This window comes from Trachypithecus francoisi, unplaced genomic scaffold (genome assembly GCF_009764315.1).
Source record: "Trachypithecus francoisi isolate TF-2019V2 unplaced genomic scaffold, Tfra_2.0 Lachesis_group11, whole genome shotgun sequence".
Classification (NCBI taxonomy): domain Eukaryota; kingdom Metazoa; phylum Chordata; class Mammalia; order Primates; family Cercopithecidae; genus Trachypithecus; species Trachypithecus francoisi.
Genome location: NW_022681456.1, coordinates 63,258,877 through 63,283,710, shown reverse-complemented (window position 1 = coordinate 63,283,710; position 24,834 = coordinate 63,258,877). Strand labels below are relative to the sequence as shown.

At 36.9% G+C, this 24,834-nt stretch overlaps 1 protein-coding gene across 2 annotated transcripts in view; it reads right to left on the bottom strand.

Annotated features, from left to right (window-relative positions):
• The window catches only part of PTPRR (protein tyrosine phosphatase receptor type R), a 289,686-nt gene that overhangs the window by 66,676 nt on the left and 198,176 nt on the right, over positions 1 to 24,834 (bottom strand). For both annotated transcript variants that reach the window (XR_004439734.1, XM_033221272.1), the window contains exons 7-8: positions 4,125 to 4,311; positions 1,155 to 1,239 (exon numbers count right to left, since the gene is read on the bottom strand). Coding sequence is in view for 1 of the 2 variants with exons in the window: in XM_033221272.1 (XP_033077163.1) it covers positions 1,155 to 1,239; positions 4,125 to 4,311 (272 nt within the window). In the remaining variant the exon portion in view is untranslated. The remainder of the gene's footprint in view (positions 1 to 1,154; positions 1,240 to 4,124; positions 4,312 to 24,834) is intronic.

Here is a 24,834-nt window from a genome sequence, read left to right as displayed (position 1 = left end):
TGTCCAGGTCATATAGCAACTCAGTTTTATCTTTTCAGGAACTGTCAAACTGTTTTCCTGAGTAGCTGGATCTGTACTTAAAACTACAGTGTTAAGTTTCCAATTCTCTACGTCCTTGCCAGCATTTTTTATTGCCTATTTTTAAAATTATAGCTATCCTCATGGATATAAAGTACTATCTTGCTGTAGTTTTGATTTCCCTGATGGCTGGTGATGTTAAATATCTTTTAATATGCTTGTTGGTCATTTGTACATCTTCTAGGGAGAAATATCCATTGAAATCTTTTGTTTATTTTTTGGGTTGTGTTTTTATTACTGAGTCGTAAGATTTGCATATTGTAGATACAGGTCCCTTGTTAGATACATGATTTGCAAATATTTATTTTCTTCCATTCTGTCAGTTGTCTTTTCACTTCCTTAAAGGTATCCTTTGAAGCACAAAACTTTTTAATATTAATGAAGTTCAATTTTTTTGTTGTTGCTGTTTCAGCTTTTGCTGGCTTATCGAAGAAACCACTGACTAATTGAAGGTCATGAAGATTTACAGCTGTTTTCGTCTATGAGTTTTGTAGTTCTAGCTCCTATATGTAGGTCTCTGGTCCATTTTGAATCAATTTTTGTCTCCAACTTCATTTTTTGCATGTGGATATCTAGGTGTTTCTGGTCCATTTGTTGAAAAGACTCTCCTTTTCCCATTGAGTTGTTTGACCCTTGACAAAAATCAGGTAGCCATGATGTGTGGCACAACAAAATTTTAGAATATGTGTCTATTGGAATTGTGACCTGGACATTATTATAAGAGTAAAAAAGCAAAATCATGAACTTCAGATAACTTTAATGATTATTAGTCTTGATGTGTGCTTGTAATTCCAAATTTGATATGCAGGTGGGTGTTGTAAGAATTGGAAATGTTGAGGTAAGGGTTAATAGGAAGACTTGTGTTGTGCTTTACAATGTAAATTATTATTATTATTTATACTTTAAGTTCTGGGATACATGTGGAGACTGTGCAGGTTTGTTACATAGGTATACATGTGCTGTGGTGGTTTGCTTTTGCTGCACCCATCAACCCATATCTACATTAGGTATTTCTCCTAATGCTATCCCTCCCCTTGCCCCACATACAATGCAAATTATAAAATCAAGAAGCTTACTTGGCAAAATGGTCTTATAGCGATTTTTAGTTCCATGACGCGGAATATCAATTTCTTTGGGATCCACAAAGTTCATCGGTATTTCCTGCAAAAATAAGTAATATCAAATTAGTGTATCTAATACTGCCACAAAGAAAATCTTCACAGGGGGCCATCTGATCCAGAGTTCTACTGGACTTCAAAGCCACTTAAAAACAACAGACCTACTACCTTTGGTGGACCAACACCCTTCCTTTCCTAAACATATCAGCTGCATCCGGACAAGCTGACTTCTAAGAAACAGCTCTCTGTGTTAGAAAATATTGCTTAATACGTAGTCAGTAAAGAGACAAATAACACTGGTTAGATTTTAAGAATCCTGTTGTGACATAATTGCTAGAATGATTAGACAGATGCTAAAAAGTGAATTTTTTAAAAAAAAACCATGTATTCAAATATATTCCAGTTTTTACGTAACTTTGGTACCAAAATTTTTACTATAATTTTTGTGTTAAAAAATTATAACACATATATTTTGTGTTATATATAGTAACACATGTGTTACTATATATATTAGTGTTAAAATAATCTTTTCACACTAATAGTGACTCTTTTAGGATTATTAAAACCTCTTTCCCGAAATGGTAAATATAAAGGCTTATTAATTCAAGTGATGATGACATGACTTTTTTTGAATTAAGAAATGGTTGATAATTGGATTGTTCCATTTGTAGTTGTAAATGCAATGTTTTTTAGTGAAAGGCATTCAAACACTGTTTCTCCCACTTAACAAGAACATTAATATTCTTATTTTGTCAGAGTATACATTATGTGCCTCAAGTGATTGGACAGGAAACAATAGAAAAAGAGTGGCTGTATGTAAATGCATTAAATGTAAAAAGGTGTGCATCTGTAGCTAATCAGGACAAATAAAGCAACAAGCCAAAGTTTTCAAAAGGATCCAAACATTTGTTTAAGGATTTGATTATACAAAACAGTATGTTCTCTAACTTTGATAAGATTAATGTGAACAAAATGACTTTTATGTTGTTTTAATGACTGATATTAAATCTTTGATCAAGTAAAATAATATTTTTACTGCTTAAACTTTCTCCAGTAGAAAATTTAACTTAGCAGTCTAATATTTGTTGAAATAAAATCATCTTTAAATTCATTCAGATTATCCTAGTTTTTGGTCAATATGAAAATTTCAGAAAAGCTAGACTACATAAATTTGAGACTTGGTCTACAGAGAGAAACAGCTATTTGTTTATTAATTTATTTATTTTTAGAGATGGGGTCTCGCTCTGTCACCCAGCTCAGTGTGCAGTGGCACAATCATAGCTCACTGTAACCTCAAACTCCTGGGTTCAAGTGACCCTCCCATCTCAGCTTCCCGAGTAGCTGGGATTACAAGCATGAGCCACCATACCTGGCCCCAACTTACTTACTTTTAAAATACTTTTTCCTATACTTGCACTAGGCTAGCTATCCATGATATTTATCCCTATTTCCTGCTCCAACTAAATGTTTTAACCTGTTAATTCCAAGTTATAAAAATAAGCAAAACTGTTGAATATTCAATGGAAAACACACGTTCATGTTTGGTAATTTCAAGCACGTCAGTGTCTTTGGGCAAAGCCACAAAGGTAATATCTTTATTCCTCCCCTTCTTCCTTCTCACCTTGTGTCTTCTGACACACACTGACAATCTGTCATCTTCCAGCATTCTCTTTCTCCTGGGTACTCCTTCTTGGCCTTCAATTTCCTTTCAGGGCAGTGGACTATGGTAAGGTCTTATTTCATAAACAAAGAGCTGTCTGCAGTTCTAGAAAAAAAAAGCTCTAGGTGTGCCTTTGGCTAGCTGTGTGACCACTGACTTGTTCTTTCATTCCTACAGGTCTCATTTTCTTCACATGTAAAATATGATACACCACAGAGTCTGATGTTCATGTTTGTATTTTACTTTGGACACTTAATAATAGTTGATGGGGCTAATAGTAGATCCAACCCATCGCTGAATCTTCCACCATTAGGGTGGCTGCAAATGCCTGAACTGACCCTAGAATAATCAATTTATTGTACTCAACCAATACGGCTTAAGATATACAACTGATTTAAAATGCAAGAGGTGATCAATAAAGTCAATATTCCCCTTGGGCAGCAATTAGACATAAGAAGATTTAATCCGACTTCATGTTCTCTGAGTTGATATATGTTATCATGCTTTAAGCTTTCACCAGCAACACTGCTATGTCTAAAACTGAAATCATCATTCTCTTTAGCCCACACTTGGCCTTCCTCCTGTGTTCCTATTTCATTAAAGGGCACCATATGTACCCTGTTGGCCAAGCCAAAAACACGAATATCAACCCCTGACTTTTCCATTACTTTTGGCTGCCTCATTCAATTAATCCCACTTCTTATACATTCCTACAGATTCTCTCCATTTTCCCTTCTACTGTATTAGTTTAGGCCACCAACGCAGTCCCACAGGATTAATGCTAGAGCCTCTAAACTGCTCCCTTTTAGTGCCTACTCCACTGCAAATAGAATGATCTATCTAAAACACAAGATAAAGTCCAAGCTTCTAAATATATATTAAGGCCTAGGTTTCTTTTATACTTCTGAGGCTCAACTTTTGCCACTTCCCACCTTGATTTCAATGTTCCAGTTAAACCGAACAGTTTAATTCCCCAGACAGTGACAGCAAGGCCATTCTTTGTCCTGGAATGCCCCTTCTCTGCCCAGCTCCCTATACCACTTATTTGCTTGGTCATTTCCTGTGTATTCTGCCTTAACTTAGCTCTTACATTCCAGTTTCAATACTTATCAATAGTGGATGAGACGAGAGTGAATCTAAAACCATTTCACCTTGCCATTTGTTTATTGTAGGCTGCTTAAGTATAGGACAGTATCGTTTCCATATGTCTCTAGCGCCCCATGTTTCAAAATACCAACTGAAGAGTGAATAATAAACAGAAGGCTCACCATGAATTCACTTTGGAGTAAATGTGAACTTGCCACGACGTCCCTCAGCTGAGACCTTGTGAGAATTCGGCTGGCTGACTGCAGGTACTCCATTGCTACCTTTTCACGAGGTGTCGGTATAGCCACAAAGGGTTCAATGTTCCCCAAGCTACTCATGTCCAACGTAAGAGATACATTGGACCCTCGTCTACATTGGAGAAGAATATTATGTTTAAACACCACATAATTATTTTGATTGCAAAAACTTGTCTTTCTGTACATGCACACAACTCAGTGGGAATTTTCACAGAAATTACAACCAACTATATTTTCTCTTTTAGTACCATGGTTGGCCATAGCAACTACCCATAGTTCCTTTACAGAAAAATAACAATTTTGTTGTTGGAAAGAACTCTAAATTGAGAAAATATGCTATAGTTTATGAATGCATATACTTATTATAGAAATCATAGGTTGGCTAATATTAAGTGAAAAATTAAGGAAAAGTAAAAAAAAGTTAGGAAAAGCTATATATCTATAGATATAGATAAAGATATAGATATATCTTCTGAGTGAATCCCTAAAAAATGACTTCTGGGGCCAGGTGAGGTAGTTCATGACGGCAATTCCAGCCCTTTGGGAGGCTGAGGTGGGTGGATTGTCTGAGCTCAGGAGTTCAAGACCAGCCTGGGCAACATGGCAAAACCCTGTCTCTACAAAACATACAAAAAGTAGCTGGATGTGGTGACCCACACCTGTAGTCTCAGCTACTAGGGAGGCTGAGGTGAGAGAATGTTTGAACCTGGGAGGTTGAGGCTGCAGTGAGCTGTGATGGTTCCACTGCATGCTAGCCTGGGCAGCAGACAGAGACCTTGGCTCTAAAATAAATAAATAAAACAATAGATAAAAATTTAAAAAGATGGCTTCTGTATCCTCTGTTTATGTGTATATGTATGCATGCATATGTGAATTAACACATGAATTCATTTAATTTTGTGGTAAACTTAAAAGGCGCCATAGAAATCACAGACCCTTAAAATGAGTTACAATTTATCTTCCTCTCATAATTCTCATTCTCCTGTTGGGGGGCAAGGTGATGCTCTTACAACTAATACAGACCTGAGTCCTGAGTAGAAAGTAAGGATGCCTTTTACAAGTAATACCAGCTGTGTGGACCAAGGGGTAACTATAAAACAGCATGTGAGAGACTGAGAATTGAAGTCAGAGATGGTGTTTACAAGAACTGTTCCATTTAAAGGGGCCGTAGGTGTGTGTCAGATCAAATATGGTGCCAAGTAGTTGGCGTCTCAAGGAAGTAGAGAACAGGGAACAACAGGCCAAAATATATGAGAATAAAGATAGCAAGAGTAGATGCTAGTCCCAGCAAATTATTCCCTCTGGTATTTTAATACTTACTCCAGAATGTGACTTTAAGAAATATTACAGTGACTTGAGCTTAATTTCAAGCACTGGAAAACTACTGGAATATACAAAAACAACAACAAAATCCATTAACGAAAATCTATCAGTTTTCTTCTCTAATGAATCTGCCTCTGGTTGCATTTTTGCTGCCATTCTATAATTTGATATGTAATGTCATTTTTGTTAATTTCTAAATGGTTTGTAATTGAGATTTTCATTTCCACTTTAATTTTACGGATATCTGTATGTTTAGACATTTATTTTTCTTTTAATTTCCAGTTATAGTTCATGGAAATTAGAGAATGGCTGGCCTTTTAATGGTTGAAACTTCTTGATTTTTTTTTGAGATAAACACTATAACATTTTCTAAATATTTCACAGATGTTTTGCTGGCAACTAGTTTGATTATGTGTATATGTTTGTAAGTATCTATCTGCATATATATATATATATATATCACCTTATTTATTATACTGTTATTTTATTGAAGATATTACTGTATTCCAACCTATTCTTTCCTTCCTTTTTTTCTATTGGATTTGTCAAAGCCTGAGATATGTATGTGAGTTCTCCACAATAATTGTGCTTGTTATTTTTCCTTCTAACAGTTTTTACCTTGTACATTGCAGCCATTGTGTTATTTGAAGGGATTCATAGTCATATCTTCACTGCAAATTTTATCAATATTACTTTCTTTCCTGTTAATTTTATATTTACCCTCACAACTGACTTTAAAAAATGAATATTGATATGCCTATATATTTTGGGGGACATGTTTCTGAAAACTTTTTCTCATCCTATTATTATTCTTAACTCTTTTGGATCACTGTGTTAGGGATTAGGGAATAGCATTTATTATAGATGCTCATAAAATACTGCCTACCTAATAGAGGGATCATTTTCCCACTCCACTTTTTCTTTCCTGGCTTTTGGTGGTGGTTGATATGGTTCCTGTGCTTCTGAGTAGGAAGCAAATAGTTGAAGAAGAGCAAAGAATGGTTCTACTCATGGACCAAGAATTTCAATCTATATTTAGTGGGAAAGTAGTTTTTAAAGTTTTTCAATTCAGTTCTGGACTTCAAATTGACAGAAAATCCTTACTGATTCTACTAATAGTTTACCAATTGGTCTTAATATTTAGGGCATTTGTGAGACTTCAGCTTTGGTAGGCTTTATAGATATTTTAGTATGAAGTTGAGAGAGGCTGCTTAAGGGATTGCTAGTCATATGCCATTTAAAATCACCATGCCATTCGGTCAAATTTTCAGCCTCAAGAGACAAAAGCGCCTGCCCTCTGTCAATGGAGTGATGCTCATGCTATAGATGGTGAGGTCTCTCCCATCTAGAGTGGTCAGAGCAGATTCATGAGGTAGAAGTCATTTAAGTTGGGCTTTGAAAGCAAATGTTTAATAGGTGAGTTTTTGGTAGAGAGTTAAAGAAACTGGTAGGAAAAAAAGTGTAGGAGAATAAATTAATACAACTTTGAAGAACAACATAGAAGCAGTTTGAGCTGGAGTTCTCTTGTATAAAAATATATTTTGAAATTGGGGGGCAGGCCTATGTAAGAGAGATGAGAGAGAAGCAACAGTCATAGATAACGTAAGACTATAAAAAGCCCAACAAGAGTCCAGGGATGTTGGCTAACACCTGCAATCCCAGCACTTTGGGAGAATGAGGCAGGAGGATCACTTGAGGCCAGGAGTTTGAGACTGGCCAGGGCAACATAGCAAGACCCGGTCTCTCCAAAAAATAAAATAGCTAGATGTTGTAGTGCTTGCCTGTAGTCTCAGCTATTCAGGAGGATGAGGCTGGAAGACTGAGCCCGGGAGTTCGAGGCTGCAGTGAGGTAAGATTGCACCACAATCATACTCCAGGTTGGGTGACAGAGTGAGACCCCATGTCAGAAACAAAAAAATAATAAAAGCCAGATAAAAGAGGATCCAGAACATCATAGGGTGTATCGACTTCTGTTTTGATTTCCCATAGCATACGCTGCCTAAACCTGGGAGATTAGAAGCTTTCAAGATCCCGTGTCTAGGGTCTATTTGATTTAATGAGTTAATTTTCTAAGGATTCTGTGGTAAGCAGAGAGTCGTGGAAACATTTTCATGCTAACTGACTTAAATAATAACCATTTATATATTACAGTCAAAAGACATTTCAAAAACAAGATAAACATATAAACTTATGGGAAAATTCCAATTAAGACATAAAAAAAATCTACAGAATTTAGAAAAAAAATCAACATAAATAATAGGAGAACTATACCTTTAATAAAAAAGGAATGTGAAAAGTAAGAACAAATTCCACTGAAAGCTTTACTTTTATTTTGTCTTGGAACTGTGGGCAAACTGTTTAGCCTTTTTAATGCCTCATGACTGCTGTTGGACAAAAGGGAACATAATAAAAAGCTTTATCAAGCTCCTGCGGAGCACCAATTATTATTTATGCCAAAAAATAAATAAGAGGGAGGAAATTCAAAAGATACCAATGCAAACAATTGAAGGAAAAAGCAAATTCTTAGGGAAAGGTAAAAGGAATGCAATAAACAGCATGCTAATTATAATTAACTAAAAAGGAAAACGTATAAATATTATGGGCCGGGGCGACACATTCATTTCAGCAAGAGAATATAAACAACTTTGGGTCAAAATTGTTTAATTCTAATGACATCAGTTTCTGATAACTGACAGGTGGGAAGAAAACATAGTTAAAATTATAGTAACATTACAATTGAGTGTTGGAATAACTCAGAAATCAGGCATTTATTTTCCTGGTAGTTGAGGACCATAATGCTAGATTTTAGAAGCGGAATTTAGGCAGAAAGGGCTAAAATTTCTAGTATCATGTCTATGGGCTCATTCTCAGACATGCTACTGTTTCTGCAGTATTTTGGTCACTGAGAACAGTGAAACTTCAAGCAGTATACCTCATTTAGCACCCAATAAAGAATGGAAATGGAAGTAAGAGAACAAAATGAAACAAATGATCATTTTTTCTTGTATTCCCGGAAGATGTACTTCTGAAATTATTGGATTATTAAATTAAGTTTCAGTGGAAAACGGTGGCAGCTGCTTATCTTGAAATACTTGAGAACGGAAAAATATGGATTTTAAAGATTATAAGAAGAATTTAGTACAGAATGAAAGCAAACAGATTTGACCTCCGAGATCTTTTTTTTTTGATTCTGTAAAAAGTATACATAATTTGTCTAGAGCTGTCTTCATTAGTGTACACGTCAAATCTTATGTGGTAAGAAGCAAGAACTTTAATGTTGATGTTCTCTTCAGAACTGAAAATGTGATCTTGAATCCTTTAGTCCAACTATTCATCCTTGTGTGTTATAGTGGCCATGAATCTGACAGTCTTGGCTTGATCATAAAAGGTGGCCTTAAACCCTCCCACCCACAACTTAATTTTTCTTATTTAATTTTGCATATTCAACTTTTCCACATATTTAGTTTTCTAGAATAACTCTACTTAAACAGAATGAAAAAGAAAAAAACACAAGTTTTTGCTCATTTGAATAATGAAGGAGACAAAAGTGGAGAAATGGAGAGATGGAATTCCTTTACTTTGTGTGGACTGAGTGGCATCGGCAGTTCTTTGCAACTCCCAATTCTATGATTTTTAGTTCCAAGGTTAATAGCATTTAATAATAGTATGCTGCTTTCATCTCTTTATCTTCCAATAAATCATATATAGTACCAGCCCTCTTTCTGGATCACTTGAAAGGTGATAGTATAAAACAGAAATAAACATGGAACACTAAGAAAGTTAAATTGTGACATAAATGGAGTGTTACCAATTTCAAGAAGCTGAAATAAATGAGTAGGTATTGTGACCATCCATAATAAAATTTCCCAAAGGAAATCCTGAAGGGAAGAAATAATAATAAATATAGAAGATGCCAGGCATGAACCCAGGAAGATGATAAATGATAAAAAAAAAAAGTTAAAAGAAAATCTTTTAACATAGAGAACATTTTTAGTGTGGGGAATGATTCATTTTCCTACCTGAAAGGACCTACCTCACTAGATAGAATGTTGCTATGCCTTTTGATTGAATCTATAAAAGTTTTGAATTCATAAAATGATGTCTGACCTTTTATATGTGTATAGGACAAGGCAAAATTTACTACACCCTTATTTTACAATAAAAAAAATCAAAACAATCATTTAAAAGAACCAGATACATTGAACTTGTCACATTACTCTTGAAATATTGACCTCGGCAAATGAATTTAATCATTGTTTGGTATTTCGCTTAAGCAACTTGGATCTTAGACTAGATAATAGGCAAATGGGAATAATAATAAAACTCACAAAGGTGACTCACGCCATAAAAGATAAATAAGCAAGAATATGTGAAAATTTCCAGCCTAATGTCTGGATATAATAACATATATGAATTATTATCATAATTAACATGGTGATTTTTACTTCACTCTCTACACAGCTATGTGGGAGCTACATGAGTATACACTGATGAACATTTGAAGGAGGTAAAGTTGAGAAAATTGGTCAGTGATTAAGAGTTAGCAGCAGTATTACACACGCAAAATCAATGGTCGTCTAAGTTGGGACTATTTTATATACTTCAAGTCCTTAACACTTATACCTAATGTCTTTAAAATTAACAATGTTTTCCTGATTCAAAAATAATGCATGTTAACTAGACAAAAGCTAAAAATAGAGATTTTACCAATTTCATGACACCAATATTTAGAATAACTGCTAAGAACATTTTTTGTATATGTCCTTCAAGTCCTTACATATATGACAAAAATCTAGATTTTTATTCAATATATTCTTTTATGATTTACTTTTTAAAAAAGGAAATAGGCACAGAACCATTGCATATTATTTACTTTTTAAAAAAACTATATCATGAATGTCTTTTCATGTTCTCAAGTTTTTTTAAACACTCTTTTCAAACAATTGATAGTATTCCATTATTGAGATGTGTTATAGTTAGTTAACCAATACCTTATTTTTGGACACTAAGTCATTTTCAATTTTTTCACCACTATAAACAAAACTGTAATGAACATCCTTGTACTTCAATGTTTGTGCATTTCCCTAATTACTTTTCAGTCAAGAAGTCTTGAAGTCTTAAAAACTAACTCAAAATCTCTTGAGTTTGGAGAAGTCAGTGGACACTCGCAGTGTGGAAGAGGCATGAAGACAGATTCTTGGAGGTTGCTGATATTGATGTAGCTCAAACTCTCTTCATCTTTGGTTCAGACCTTTGCAGTTGTTCCTTAGCAAGCTTTCCTAACTCTAAAATCTCCTAGCTCGATATATTTTTTCCAGATTTCACTGGAATGATGTCTGAGCACTGAAAATATGATAAAACCCACAAGTAGCTACCCTCTAGACATAAGATGCTTCCTAATCTATCTACTGTGTATTTCTCCAGCCTTATCTCCTGTCACATTCTTATCCAGACCTGTGTCCCAGGCAGACAATCTACCTGCAGCTCTGTTCTCTATGCCTCAAATGAGCTTGCCCCAACACTTTTAGGTTCAATCCTCCAAATGCTGGGGGCTCTATCCTCTGAGACTTCTTAGCAATTTTCCCAATATGTATCCAATATATATCATATTCACTAGAAATGATTTGCAGTAAAGTGTGAACACATTGAGGCCAAAGACTTTGACTTGAGTTTTCCTGTTGTACCCAGCCATGAACACATGGAGAGCAACACTTTTGATGTCTGTGTGGATGAACAGTTGCAAATGAATTGGTTAGAGGGATGCTATATGTAATTACTGTACTTTGATGGTTTTTTCAATCCTCCTGAAAATACAGGAATTGGGGGAACTATGTTAAACAGGGGTCTGAAAATTTTGAGTGGAGAAGCCAAGCTTATGTAGGTAAATGTTACAGTTGTGATTCAGTTTGAATCTTGTTTAAGCATCAATAAAGTCTGAGCATTAACATCCTAAAGATCTATGTTAATTTTGTTCAGAAAAAGGAAGAAAATCTACTGCTTTGTTTTGTAACCAAGGATGATTAATTTTTACTCTCTTTTTTTTTGGCATTTGGTATTGTTTTGACTGTCACTCATGGTGAGGAGGCTGTTTCCCTTTCAACAAAATAACAAAATGATGATAGTTCTATTTTTAGTTCCTAAGTTAATTTTTCTAGTTCATATAATTAGTTAAGAAAAAGATAATGCTAAAAAATTAATAAGTCTCAATGACTAAGCCATTCCTTGTGAAATGAGAAGTCTTCTTTGAATTTCAGCTGATTTAAATACAAATACAAATACAAATACACACACACACACACACACACACACGGCATTTTCTAGGTAGCACAATACAATGAATAATCCCCGTCTCTTTATGCAATCAACTACCAAAGAACCCTTTTAATCCTGACCATTACAAATAAATTAAATATATTCATTTATTTGTAAGACCAGAAATGACACCTATTGTCCTGACACCAAAACCTGGCAAAGATACAATAAAAAAAGAACACTTCTGGCCAGTATCCTTGATGACCATTGATGCATTAATCCTCAATAAAATACTGGCAAACAAAATCCAGCAATACATCAAAAAGCTTACCCACCAAGATTAAGTAGGCTTTATCTTGGGATGCAAGGTTGGTTCAACATATACAAATCAATAAATGTAATTCATCACATAAACAGAACTAAAGACAAAACCTCATAGCTATCTCAATAGATACAGAAAAGGATAAAATTCGACATCCATTCGTGTTAAAAACTCTTAATAAACTAGGTACTAAAGGAGCATACCTCAAAATACTAAGAGTCATATATGACAAACCCACAGCCAACATCATACTTGAATGGGCAAAAGCTGGAAGCATTCCCCTTGAAAACCGGCACAAGACAAGAATGCCCTCTTTCACCACTTGTACTCAACATAGTATTGGATGTCCTGGCCAGAGAAATCAGGCAAGAGGAAGAAATAAAGAGCATTCAAATAGGAAAAGAGGAAGTAAACTATCCCTGTTTGCAGATGACATGATCCTGTATCTAGAAAACCCTGTTTCAGCCCAGAAGCTTCTGAAGCTAATAAACAATTTCAGCAGTCTCAGGATACAAAATCAATGTATAATGTGCAAAAATCGCTAGCATTCCTGTACACCAACAACAGTCAAGCCAATAGGCAAATCAGGAACAAACTCCCATTCACAATTGCCGCAAAAAAAATAAAATACCTAGGAATACAGCTAACTAGGGAGATGAAAGACTTCTACAAGGAGAACTGCAAAACACTGCTCAAATAAATCAGAGATGATACAAACAAATGGAAAAACATTCCATGTTCATGTATAGGAAGAATTAATATTATTAAAATGGCCATACTACCCAAAACAATTTATAGATTCAATGATAGCACTTAACATTAATTAAGCCAAGTTTGTAAGAAATGGCTTACCTGAATTATCTCACTTAATTGTTACAACAATTTTTGAGAAAGATTATTCACAGAACTAGAAAAGCCATTTTAAAATTCATATGGAACCAAAAAGGAGCCCGAATAGCCAACACAATCCTAAGCAAAAAGAACAAATCTGGAGGCATGATGCTACCTGACTTCAAACTATACTACAGGGCTATGGTAACCAAAACAGCATGGTATTGGGACAAAAACAGACGCAGAGACCAATGGAACAGAATAGAGATGCCAGAAATAAGGCTGCATGCCTACAACTATTTGATCTTCAACAAACCTGACAAAAACAAGCAATGGGAAAGTATTCCCTATTCAATAAATGGTGCTGGGAGAACTGGCTAGCCATATGCAGAAAATTAAAACTGGATCCCTTCCTTACATCATATACAAAAATTAACTCAAGATGCTTCAAAGGCTTAAATGTAAAAACCCAAACTATAAAAATCCTGTAAGAAAATCTAGGCAATACCATTCAAGCCATAAGCAAGGACATAGGCATTTCATGATGAAGATGTCAAAAATGATTTCAACAAAAGGAAAAATTGACAAATGGGATTTAATTAAACTAAAGAGCTTCTGCACAGCAAAAGAAACTATCAACAGAGTATAACAGACAACCTACAGAATGGGGGAAAATTTTTGCCAACTTTGCATCAGACAAAGGTTTAATATCCAGCATCTATAAGGAACTTAAATTTGCAAGAAAAAAAATATTAAACGGTGAGCAAAGGACATGAAGAGACACTTCCCAAAAGAAGATATAGATGCAGTCAACAACCATATGAAAAAAATCTCAGCATCACTGATAATTAGAGAAATGCAAATCAAAACCACAATGAGATACCCTCTCACACCAGTTAGAATGGCTACTATTAAAAAGTCAAAAAATGACACATACTGGTGAGGTTGTGGAGAAAAAGGAATGCTTATACATTGTTAGTGGGAGTGTAAATTAATTCAACCATTGTGAAAGACAGCGTGGCAATTCCTCAAAGACCTAAAGACAGAAATATCATTTAACCCAGCAATCCCATATACCCAAAGGTATATAAATTGCTCTATTATAAAGACATATTCACACATATGTTCATTGCAGCACTATTCACAATAGCAAAGACATGGAATCAACCTAAATGCCCAGTAATGATGGATGGATAAAGAAAATGAGCTACATATACACTGCGTAATACTATGCAGTCATAAAAAAGAACGAGATTATGTCCTTTGCAGGGACATGGATGGGGCTGGAGGCCATTAGTCTTAGCAAACTAACACAGGAACAGAAAACCAAATACTACATATTCTCCCTTATAAATGGGTGCTAAATGATGAGAACACATGGATACCCAGAGGGGAAAAACACACACTGGTGTGGCCTATCGGAAGGTGGAAAGTGGGAGGAGGAAGAGGATCAGAAAAAACAACTAAGGGGTAATAGGATTATTAAGTATAATTATATTTAGTATATTTATTTATATTTAGGGGTAGTAGGATAACTAAGGGGTAGTAGGTGTTAACCTGGGTGATGAAATAATGTGTACAACAAACCCCCATGACACAAGTTTACCTATGTAACGAACCTGCACATGTACCCCTGAACTTAACATAGAAGTTAAAAAAGAGCCCTTTATTTTAATTCCAAATCCTTAAATCTGTTTTTAGTCATTGGAAAGAAACATTTATAAAGTTAAATATTCACAAAGAAAAGTTTTACATTTATGCCAAGGATTATATGTTTTTAAAAGTACCCTTTAATATCTATCTGAAAGATTCTAGATTCCATCTCAGTCATTTGATATAAAAAGCAGATATCTTAAGTCATTAACCAGGGCACATCAGGGTCTGCCTTTACCTAAAATGAACTCTCAATCAAAATTATGAAAATCTACTCTCTCCAGTGTTTCTCCAAATGTTTACCCAAGAACAGTAAGTTATTTAAATATACATCCCTGTGTTTGTTCAGTGTTCATTTAGAAGTGTACCACCCACCATGTAATCGTGGGCTTTGGTCAGTTAGGTGCTTTACAAATAAACCAGGATGGGCCGGGCACGGTGGCTCAAGCCTGTAATCCCAGCACTTTGGGAGGCCGAGAGGGGTGGATCACGAGGTCAGGAGATCGAGACCATCCTGGCTAACACGGTGAAACCCCATCTCTATTAAAAAATACAAAAAACTAGCCGGGCGAGGTGGCGGGCGCCTGTAGTCCCAGCTACTTGGGAGGTTGAGGCAGGAGAATGGCGTAAACCCGGGAGGCGGAGCTTGTAGTGAGCTGAGATCCGGCCACTGCACTCCAGCCTGGGCGACAGAGCGAGACTCCCTCTCAAAAAAAAAAAAAAAAAAAAAAACCAGGATGATCTTTGCTCCCTACAAGTCACTGGCCTTTCACCTTGGAATTTCAGAGTAGGGAGTTGCTTCCTTTTGGTCAGTGGAGAGTCAGTGACTTTGCTAGGTTACTCTGTGGCCACAGATCATATTTAAAGTATCATCAGTCTTCAGGTGGAAGGAAGGAAGGCGTCAATTACCTGGAAGGGCTGTATTAGCATTAAATGAAGAGAATGCACTTGATTTGATCACTGTGATCAGATTCTGGCCAGCATAAATACACAATCATGTTATCAGTGATGCCTAGTACATGGATGAATGCCTAAATATAAATTATTGAACACAGTTGCCAATAGTTAAAATAAACCTCTCCCCGTAAGCAACTGGGATTTGTTGATTTGATGCCATTAATAATAATTCATTTTTTTTTCTGGGTCCTTTCTCATCTAGTGTCAGATAAAATAATTGCAAGATAACCCTGAAAATCAAACAGCCATTCACCCAAGTGCAGATATTAGTCATACCAGACAAAGTAAGGAGTTTTTATTTTTGATACTGTGTTTTATTACCTATATTATGTCCAAGGAGCAGATGGACTGGTAAAAAATAAGTATTTCTGGAATGCAAAATATACACATTTTAAAGAGTGAACTGAAATTTGTCATGTAAAGGACGCTTTTATGCTTGCTATAAGAAATATATCCCTTTGCTTTTCCAGAAATAAAAATGTTCTAGGCCAGGCGCGGTGGCTCAAGCCTGTAATCCCAGCACTTTGGGAGGCTGAGACGGGTGGATCACGAGACCAGGAGATCGAGACCAACCTGGCTAAGGCGGTGAAACCCCGTCTCTACTAAAAAATACAAAAAAAAACCAAAACAAAAACAAAACTAGCCAGGCGAGGTGGCGGGCGCCTGTAGTCCCAGCTACTCCGGAGGCTGAGGCAGGAGAATGGCGTAAACCCGGGAGGCGGAGCTTGCAGTGAGCTGAGATCCGGCCACTGCACTCCAGCCTGGGCAACAGAGTGAGACTCCGTCTCAAAAAAAAAAAAAAAAAAAAAAAAAGTTGTAAATTAGCATGCTTTAACTAAATCAAACAAAATGAAAAAATGCCCAGAAGCAATTCCCAACCAATTTTATAAAATATTAATGGGTAACATTTATGATAGAAAATTAAGTTATATATACTGCCTCCTCGTTTTTATTGATATATAATTTATGTACAACAAAATTCACATTTCCAAAGTGTACAATTCAATGGTTTTTAGTATAGTCACTTAGTTGTATAAGCATCACCAGAATCAATTTTTTTTTTTTTGAGACGGAGTCTCACTCTGTCGCCCAGGCTGGAGTGCAGTGGCCGGATCTCAGCTCACTGCAAGCTCCGCCTCCCGGGTTTACGCCATTCTCCTGCCTCAGCCTCCCGAGTAGCTGGGACTACAGGCGCCCGCCACCTCGTCCGGCTAGATTTTTGTATTTTTTAGTAGGGACGGGGTTTCACCGTGTTAGCCAGGATGGTCTTGATCTCCTGACCTCGTGATCCGCCCGTCTCGGCCTCCCAAAGTGCTGGGATTACAGGCTTGAGCCACCGCGCCAGGCCTCACAATCAATTTTAAAACATTTTCCTTACCACCCCCACCCCCAAAAAATTCTCCCTGCTCACTAGCAGTTACTCTGTATTTCTCTCTCTCTCCAGGCTCTAGAAACCACGAATATACATGCTGTGTCTATAGATTTACCTACTTTGGACATTTCATATAAATGGAATCATACAACATATGGCCTTTTGTGTCTTGTCTGACTTCTTTTACTTAGCATAATGTTTTCACGGTTCATCCATGTTGTAGCATCTATCAGTACTACATTACTTTTCATGGCACAATATATTCCATTGTATGGATACACCCACATTTTGTGTATTCATTCATCAGTTGATGGACATTTAGGTTTTTCCACTTTTGGCTAGTATGAATTATTTTGCTATGAATATTTGTGTTTAAGTTTTGCGTGAATATGTGCTTTCATTTCTTTGGGGTATACCCTAGGAATGGAATTTCTGGGTTATATGGTAACTACGTTTAACTTTTTGAGAAACTACCAAATATTTTTCCAAAGTGCCTACACCATTTTACGTTTCCACCTGCAATGTCTGAGAGTTCCAATTTCTCCACATTCTTGCTAATAGTTGCTGTTGCCCTTTTTTTTTTTTTTTTATAATAGCCATCCTAGTAGGTGTGAAGTGGCATCTCATTGTGGGTTTGGTTACATTTCCCTAAGCACTAACAATGCTGAGCATGTTTTCATTGGCTTACTGGACGTTTGTATATATTCTATGGATAAATGCCTAATGAAATCCTTGGCCCTTTTAAAATTTGGGTTATCTTTTTATTTTGTGTTGTAAAATTATGTATATATTCTGGACACCAGACATTTATCACACATATGCCTTCCCATTCTATGAATTGTCTTTTCACTTTTTGATAGTATTTGTGAAGATTAATTTTATATGTCAAGTTGACTGGGCCATGGGTTGCCTGGGTATTTAGTCAAACCTTATTGAGGATGTTTCTCTGAGCGTGTTTTGGATGACAGTAACATTTAAATTGGAAGATCAAGTGAAGCAGAGCAACCCTCCTAATGTGGTAGGTCTTATCCAATCAGTTATGGAGACATAGCATAGATGAAAAGTGAAGTTTTGGCACTACTTAGTGATTCTGAAGTAGATATCCAAATCTCTGTGGTCTTCATGACTGTGTCTGCCTATGTTATTATTCAAATAATGTGGTTACTGTTCTAGTTCCACTTCATTTTATGTTGAATAGACATATCTATGATATAAATATCTATTAATTCAAAGAAAACAATGCCTTGTTTTAATTATTAAAATGTTCACTTAATTATAAAATTAATACATATTTATACTAAAGTTTTCAAACAACACAGAAGGAAGCAAATGAAAAAGAAAGCCCTCTTCACCTAGTTCTTCCCACCTCCTGATTTTCTGGCTCTACATCTCACAGCTCACCACAATTTGTGTCATGTACCCTTCTCTCAATCGGCCACGCACTTACAAAGGCAAATATAAATTGGATCATAAAATTTCATATAGTTTTGCAACTTTTTCCCCATTTTACATTATATATTGAAAAATTTGTCTTATTAGAACAATAATGTGGATTTCATAAGTAAACACACAATAATATATATGAAAATATCTATTAATAGATATTTATTTTCAATTCTTTTTGCTATTACCAACAATGTTGCCATGGAGAGTCTTCTACTATATATTTGTTTATTCATGCAAATTTATCTGTAGGAACATAATATAAGTTTCTCCTATAGACGGGGTGCAGTGGCTCTCATCTTTACTCCCAGCACTTTGGGAGGCCGAGGTGGGCAGACTGCATGAGCCCAGGAGTTTGAGACCAGCCTAGGGAATATGGCAAAAGCCCATCTCTACAAAAAATACAAAAATTAGCCGGGCATGGTGGTGTGTGCCTGTAGTTCCAGCTGCCTGGGAGGCTGAGTGGGAGGATCGCTGGAGCCCAGGGAGGTCAAGGCTGCAGTGACCCGTGATCACGCTATTGCACTCCAGCTTCGGTGACAGAGTGAGACCCTGTCTCCAAAGAAAGTTTCTCCTATATATTGAGTATGCCAAAGGTATTTTTTTTGTTGTTATTTAAGATATTACATAAAGTAGCCCCTTTATCTCTTTTGTCTCTCAGCTTCTAATAGGTGCTTATAACAGGATAAAATCATTAAAATATTGGAATTTTTTATGTTTTTTATGTTTTCTAGACATGCTAGAAAACACTTGGATTGGTTCCACTATATATGTACTCTAACTTTATCTCCCATTTTTGGGTAGAGCTGTTAGTAATTTTCAGTTTTTTTCTATTGTCTGTCTTCTAAGTAAAAAAAACAAACAAAAAAAGTCTACCTCTAATGAAATTTATGTATTTGTAAATTATATACATGTACTATTGTACTTATGTATTATGGAAATTATGAAATATTTACAAAATTTGAAGTAGGAAAGGGAAAGATAAATATAAATTTTTTTCTAATATATATTTTTACACCCTAATGGATCATTTTACACATTTCTTGGGATGCACACGCCCCACTTTGAGACCACTCTCTCAATTATCTAGACTTACATAGGTAATGGCAACTTTTTTCAACCACTTTTGAGATACAAGAGAGTAAGCACCTAGGACCTATGGTATCTACCATATCAGCTATGAGCACTATTCATCAAAGATTATTTAAAATAGCATTTTTCTGGGCATGGTGGCTCATGGCTGTAATACCAGCTACTTGGGAGGCTGAGGCAGGAGGATCACCTGAGTCCAGGAGTTGAAGGCTGCACTGAGCTATGATTACACCACTGCACTCCAGCCTGGGGACAGAGCAAGACCCTGTCCCATAAAATAAAACCATTTTGTGTATCACAAAAGACACTTCAGTCTTCCCTATAGATATGCAACTGGTGATCATTAAGTTCTCACAGCAAGAATATATCATCCAAATCACTACTATAACCATAAAAGCAAAGTTAAAATGTTCTACATTTATTAGATTCAACATTTCTCTCAGGCAGATGGCAGTGAATAATATGTAAAAACAGACTTTTAAACAATGGCTACAAGAATATTCTTTGTTTCTCTAACAAATTATTCTTCCTCAGGTATTGTTTCATGAGTTAATTCATTATTTCTTTTCACCAGAAATCTTTTAACATAAAAATCCTAATATTTATCTGGACAACTCTTAATTTCTGAGAATAATGACATTTTTATTATATTTCCAGTATATGTTTCTGTGAATTACATAATAATGAACACAGAAAATCTTTAAAAACACTGAGCACTAACATTCTTTTCAAATAAAGAGAGAATGTCAGGTTAGAATGACTTCTAATACCAACTAACTCTGTCATCTTAGCCTATTAAGCTGTCCTAAGCTATACCAGTGACATTTCATTCTGAAAATGATGATTTCTGATGAGAATGAACTCAGGAAATACACAAATGAGTCTAACTACTGAAAGACTCCAACAAAGGATTACAAAGAACAGCGTCACCAAATTGAGCAAACACAAACACAAGGCTCGCCCCAGTTAGATTTCGAAAAATAGCTCTGACTATCAAATTTTTGTAATGCTTGGTACAGGACATGCAGCACACCCTGACAAAGTCAATACAAGACATAGGACAAAATCATTAAATACAAAACATGTCTCATATCTACAGAATGCCTGGCAAACCTAACGAGATGGAACATAAATGACCTAATTTTAATATCTTCCATGCATCCAGGCATTTCCTCTATGCTTGGCAGGGACTTGCAGGTGTTAAAAGGAAAATACGAATGAAATACAAAGAGAGTTTCCAAACTGACTAGAAATGAATTATTTCTTCTGTTTATCATAATGTTTTGCATTGATTCCAAAGGAAAAAAATAGTATCTGCTTTTATTACATATTAAACAATTATCATATAAAACCTGACAATTGGTCAGTAATTTTCCTGTAATAATACTTACTGATTTCTGGCATGAATAGGCATCTATGCTAAGAAAAGAAAAATACAATATTCTCTTTAAAAATCCTATACAGCTACAGTATTTGAAAAGTCTCTCAAATATTAACTGTCTGAATCAAGATAAAATGACTTTTAGAAAACCCATTACTTTGATTTAAATATTATATTTTTTATAGAATTTGGAATTGCTTCTTGTCTGCTGAACATTTGAGACAACAAAGTATTGCATACCTTTAACACTGGAAGCTATACTTCTAAGAGAGATTTAAAATAAATACCTCATGGTCCACTGTTTTTTTTTTTTTTGAGATGGAGTCTTGCTCTGTTGCCCAGACTGGAGTGCAATAGTGTGATCTTGGCTCACTGGAACCTCTGCCTCCTAGGTTCAAGCGATTCTTCTGCCTCAGCCTCCCGAGTAGCTGGGATTACAGGTGTATGCCACCACGCTCAACTAATTTTTTTTTTTTTTTTTTTTTTTTTTTTTTTGAGACGGAGTCTGGCTCTGTCGCCCAGGCTGGAGTGCGGTGGCCGGATCTCAGCTCACCGCAAGCTCCGCCTCCCGGGTTCACGCCATTCTCCTGCCTCAGCCTCCCGAGTAGCTGGGACTACAGGCGCCCGCCACCTCGCCCGGCTAGTTTTTGTATTTTTAGTAGAGACGGGGTTTCACCGTGTTAGCCAGGATGGTCTCGATCTCCTGACCTCGTGATCCGCCCGTCTCGGCCTCCCAAAGTGCTGGGATTACAGGCTTGAGCCACCGCGCCCGGCCAATTTTTTGTATTTTTAGTAGAGATGGGGTGTCACCATGATGGTCAAGCTGGTCTCGAACTCCTGACCTTGTGATCTGCCTGCCTAGCCTCCCAAAATGCTGGGATTACAGGCGTGAGCCACTGTGCCCAGCTGGTCCACTGCTTTAAACACAAACACACACCTTTTTTGTGTTTTACCATTCAGGGCTGAATATTTGGTGGAATATTTTTTAAAGAGTTAACTGTTACATTAATCCTTTGTATTTTATGTGAAGAAAATGTATTCATGCTAAAAATAGTTTTCAATAATTTAAATATTTTGAGTGTGTATATTGTAGATGAGGTGAAATGTTTACAAAACAAGGATTCAATTATAATGGGGAAATATTAGAAGAACACATCAATTTACAGACTGAAACATATCTACACCAATTTGCATATGTTTGAAATATTGTGTAAAACAATTTGAGGATAAGTCCCTTGGACTTTTTTTGCTTTATTTGTCTGAATTATCAATGCACACATTTTCCACCAACGATTCTCCATGTCAGATAAGGACATTCAAAGAAGTGTGAATGAGATAAAAACGAGGTGCTTAAGACATTCTGTTCGAACGGATGGAGTTCATTAATTGAATACTATTGACCAGTTCCTGGAGTTCAGATCCACACCTAACAAATTCCCAAAGTTCTTCAGACCTCAGCAAGTCAAAATACGCTACGGAAATCATTTTTGACAAGAACTCTTGGGCTAAGCTTTAAGTAATCAGTATCTGGTTAGGACAGGAATCACCCAGTATCCTGTGGAGGAAAACAGCTTCCATGAAGGCCATTTCAGCTTTCCCTCTTCTAATCATGCTTTCTAACCTACTGCCAATTCACTCCTAGGCTGCCCTCGATAAGGCATGCAGCATGATTACGGGAACCTAGAGTTCACTAATGCAAACTTCACGAGCCTGCCCGGCCCCATCCTTTCCTGAAGATCATATCTCAGCAAAATGGTGCTTTATCCTAGAAATCCCTTTTCGATATAAATCCTAATGGAACTCCTTGACTAAATTACATTAGTAATGTAATTCCTAACAATTTCCTTTGTTAGGAAGGGGAGCAAACGGGCGAAAACATCATTTTAAACACGGTGAAACCCCGTCTCTACTAAAAAATACAAAAAAAATTAGCCGGGCGAGGTGGCGGGCGCCTGTAGTCCCAGCTACTCGGGAGGCTGAGGCAGGAGAATGGCGTGAACCCGGGAGGCGGAGCTTGCAGTGAGCTGAGATCCGGCCACTGCACTCCAGCCTGGGCGGCAGAGCCAGACTCCGTCTCAAAAAAAAAAAAAAAAAAAAAAGAAAATTGCAAAGGCTTAAACACTGAAAGAATTGCTTGCCTCTAAAACAAATCTGTATCATTACTAACAAGCGATAAAAGGCCTTCCGATGGTTACCAAATGAGAACCTTCCAGAGGGCCACGGGTGCCTAGCTGGAAACCCCTGCTAACAGCATCTGCGGTCTGAATCCATAGTGACTGCGCATCTTCTCTGGATGCCAATAAGGGACTTCCTCTAAGGGAGGCTTCGGCTGCTCCCTGTCTGCTTTAGGATTGGTACATGGCTCTTTAAATCTTACAATGGCAACAAGTGTCTCAAGTAGGATTGTTGAGGACAGAGAAACAATGCTCAAATGTCCTTTGAACAAAACCAAGAGCCCACCCTGCTGACGACCCTGAAACCTCTCCTGTCTGTGAGTGGCACACAGGCGCCATCTGGAGGGTGAAAGGCGCAACCATCGCTCTTCTCAAAGTGGAATTGGTCTGTGAGTGTTAGGCTAAACAGATTATTCTATTTCAGAATGCTTCCATTCCTCCACTGAAAAAATTTAATATAGTCCAATTATGAATATAGAGAAGGTGGAAAAAGAAAAATCCTAGGGCGCCTTGGCCATTAGGGGAGGCAGGAAATAGGAACGAGCGTGAGATCTGGGGGCACACTACCTGGGCTCAAATCCTATCTCTGCGGTAATGTACTCTGTGACCATGGAAATGTACTTGAATGCCTGTGTCTCCGTTTCCTCATCATCAGAGGTGAGATGATGCAATTTACCCACCTGAGGTGGATATGAGGAGAAAATGATTTTATATACCTGTGATGCATCTTGTACGGTACCTGGCACATAGCAGCTGCTCCACAAATGTTAGGTACAGACATAGACTTACCAAGTCTTTTCCAGTCTTTTCCCTCTCTATATAGAGGTATTGTTTTGTTACCCTGGTAATTTTATTTATTTATTTATTTATTTTTTTTTTTTTTCAGACAGAGTCTTGCTCTGTTACCCAGGCTGGAGTGCAGTGGCATGACCTCAGCTTACTGCAACCTCCCCCTCCCGGGTTTAAGCGATTCTCCTGCCTCAGTCTTCAGAGCAGCTGGCTAATTTTTGTATTTTTTAGTAGAGACAGGGTTTCTCCATGTTGCCCAGGCTGGTCTTGAACTCCTGGTCTCAAGTGATCCACCTGCCTCGGCCTCCCAAAGTGCTGGGACTTATAGGCGCGAGCCACCACACCCGGCTCAGGTATGTTTTTCTTACTGGTACTACCACTAGGCCCCAGGATATTATCCTATATTTGAATATGCTTGATACATAATCTTATTTCCCCCCACTCCCTCATCTTTGATTCCAACAACGTTTTCTATTTGGTTTCAGATGAAAGCTCAGATTTGGTTTTTCACTGAATAGGGTTTGCCTAGATAGAGGTGCTCCTTAACAGCAATGCTTTCTAGTATAAGCATGTCAAGACAGGTTTAGTTATTTAAAATGCATATGTTATATAAACTGGATAATCACAAAAACACTCATGCCATATTCCCCTAAAAAGAAATGTGTTGCAGGCATATACCCATTGTTACTTCTCTTGCTTGGAAGTCCTGCAAAAGCTCTTACTTACACATGATACTGCCAAATATCCTAAAGTTCTCCGGTTAGAAATAGGTTAGAATATACTGGGGAGAACCAAGGGAACAGTTTTGATTAGAGTACGAGTCAGTCAACATTGCACGGATACAAAACTTCCATCTAACAATAGATAATTTATCTATCCTGGCAGAGCATTTCATGAGGGGCACCGCTACTGTGAATAACAATTGACAGCCACCTCCCTTGGGCACAACCCTTTCCTCGGCTGATGGAACAGCAGGTGGAAAGAAGAGCAGGTACACGGTGGATAGCTCCTGTCCAAATAGATTACCACACAAATCAAAAGGGGGA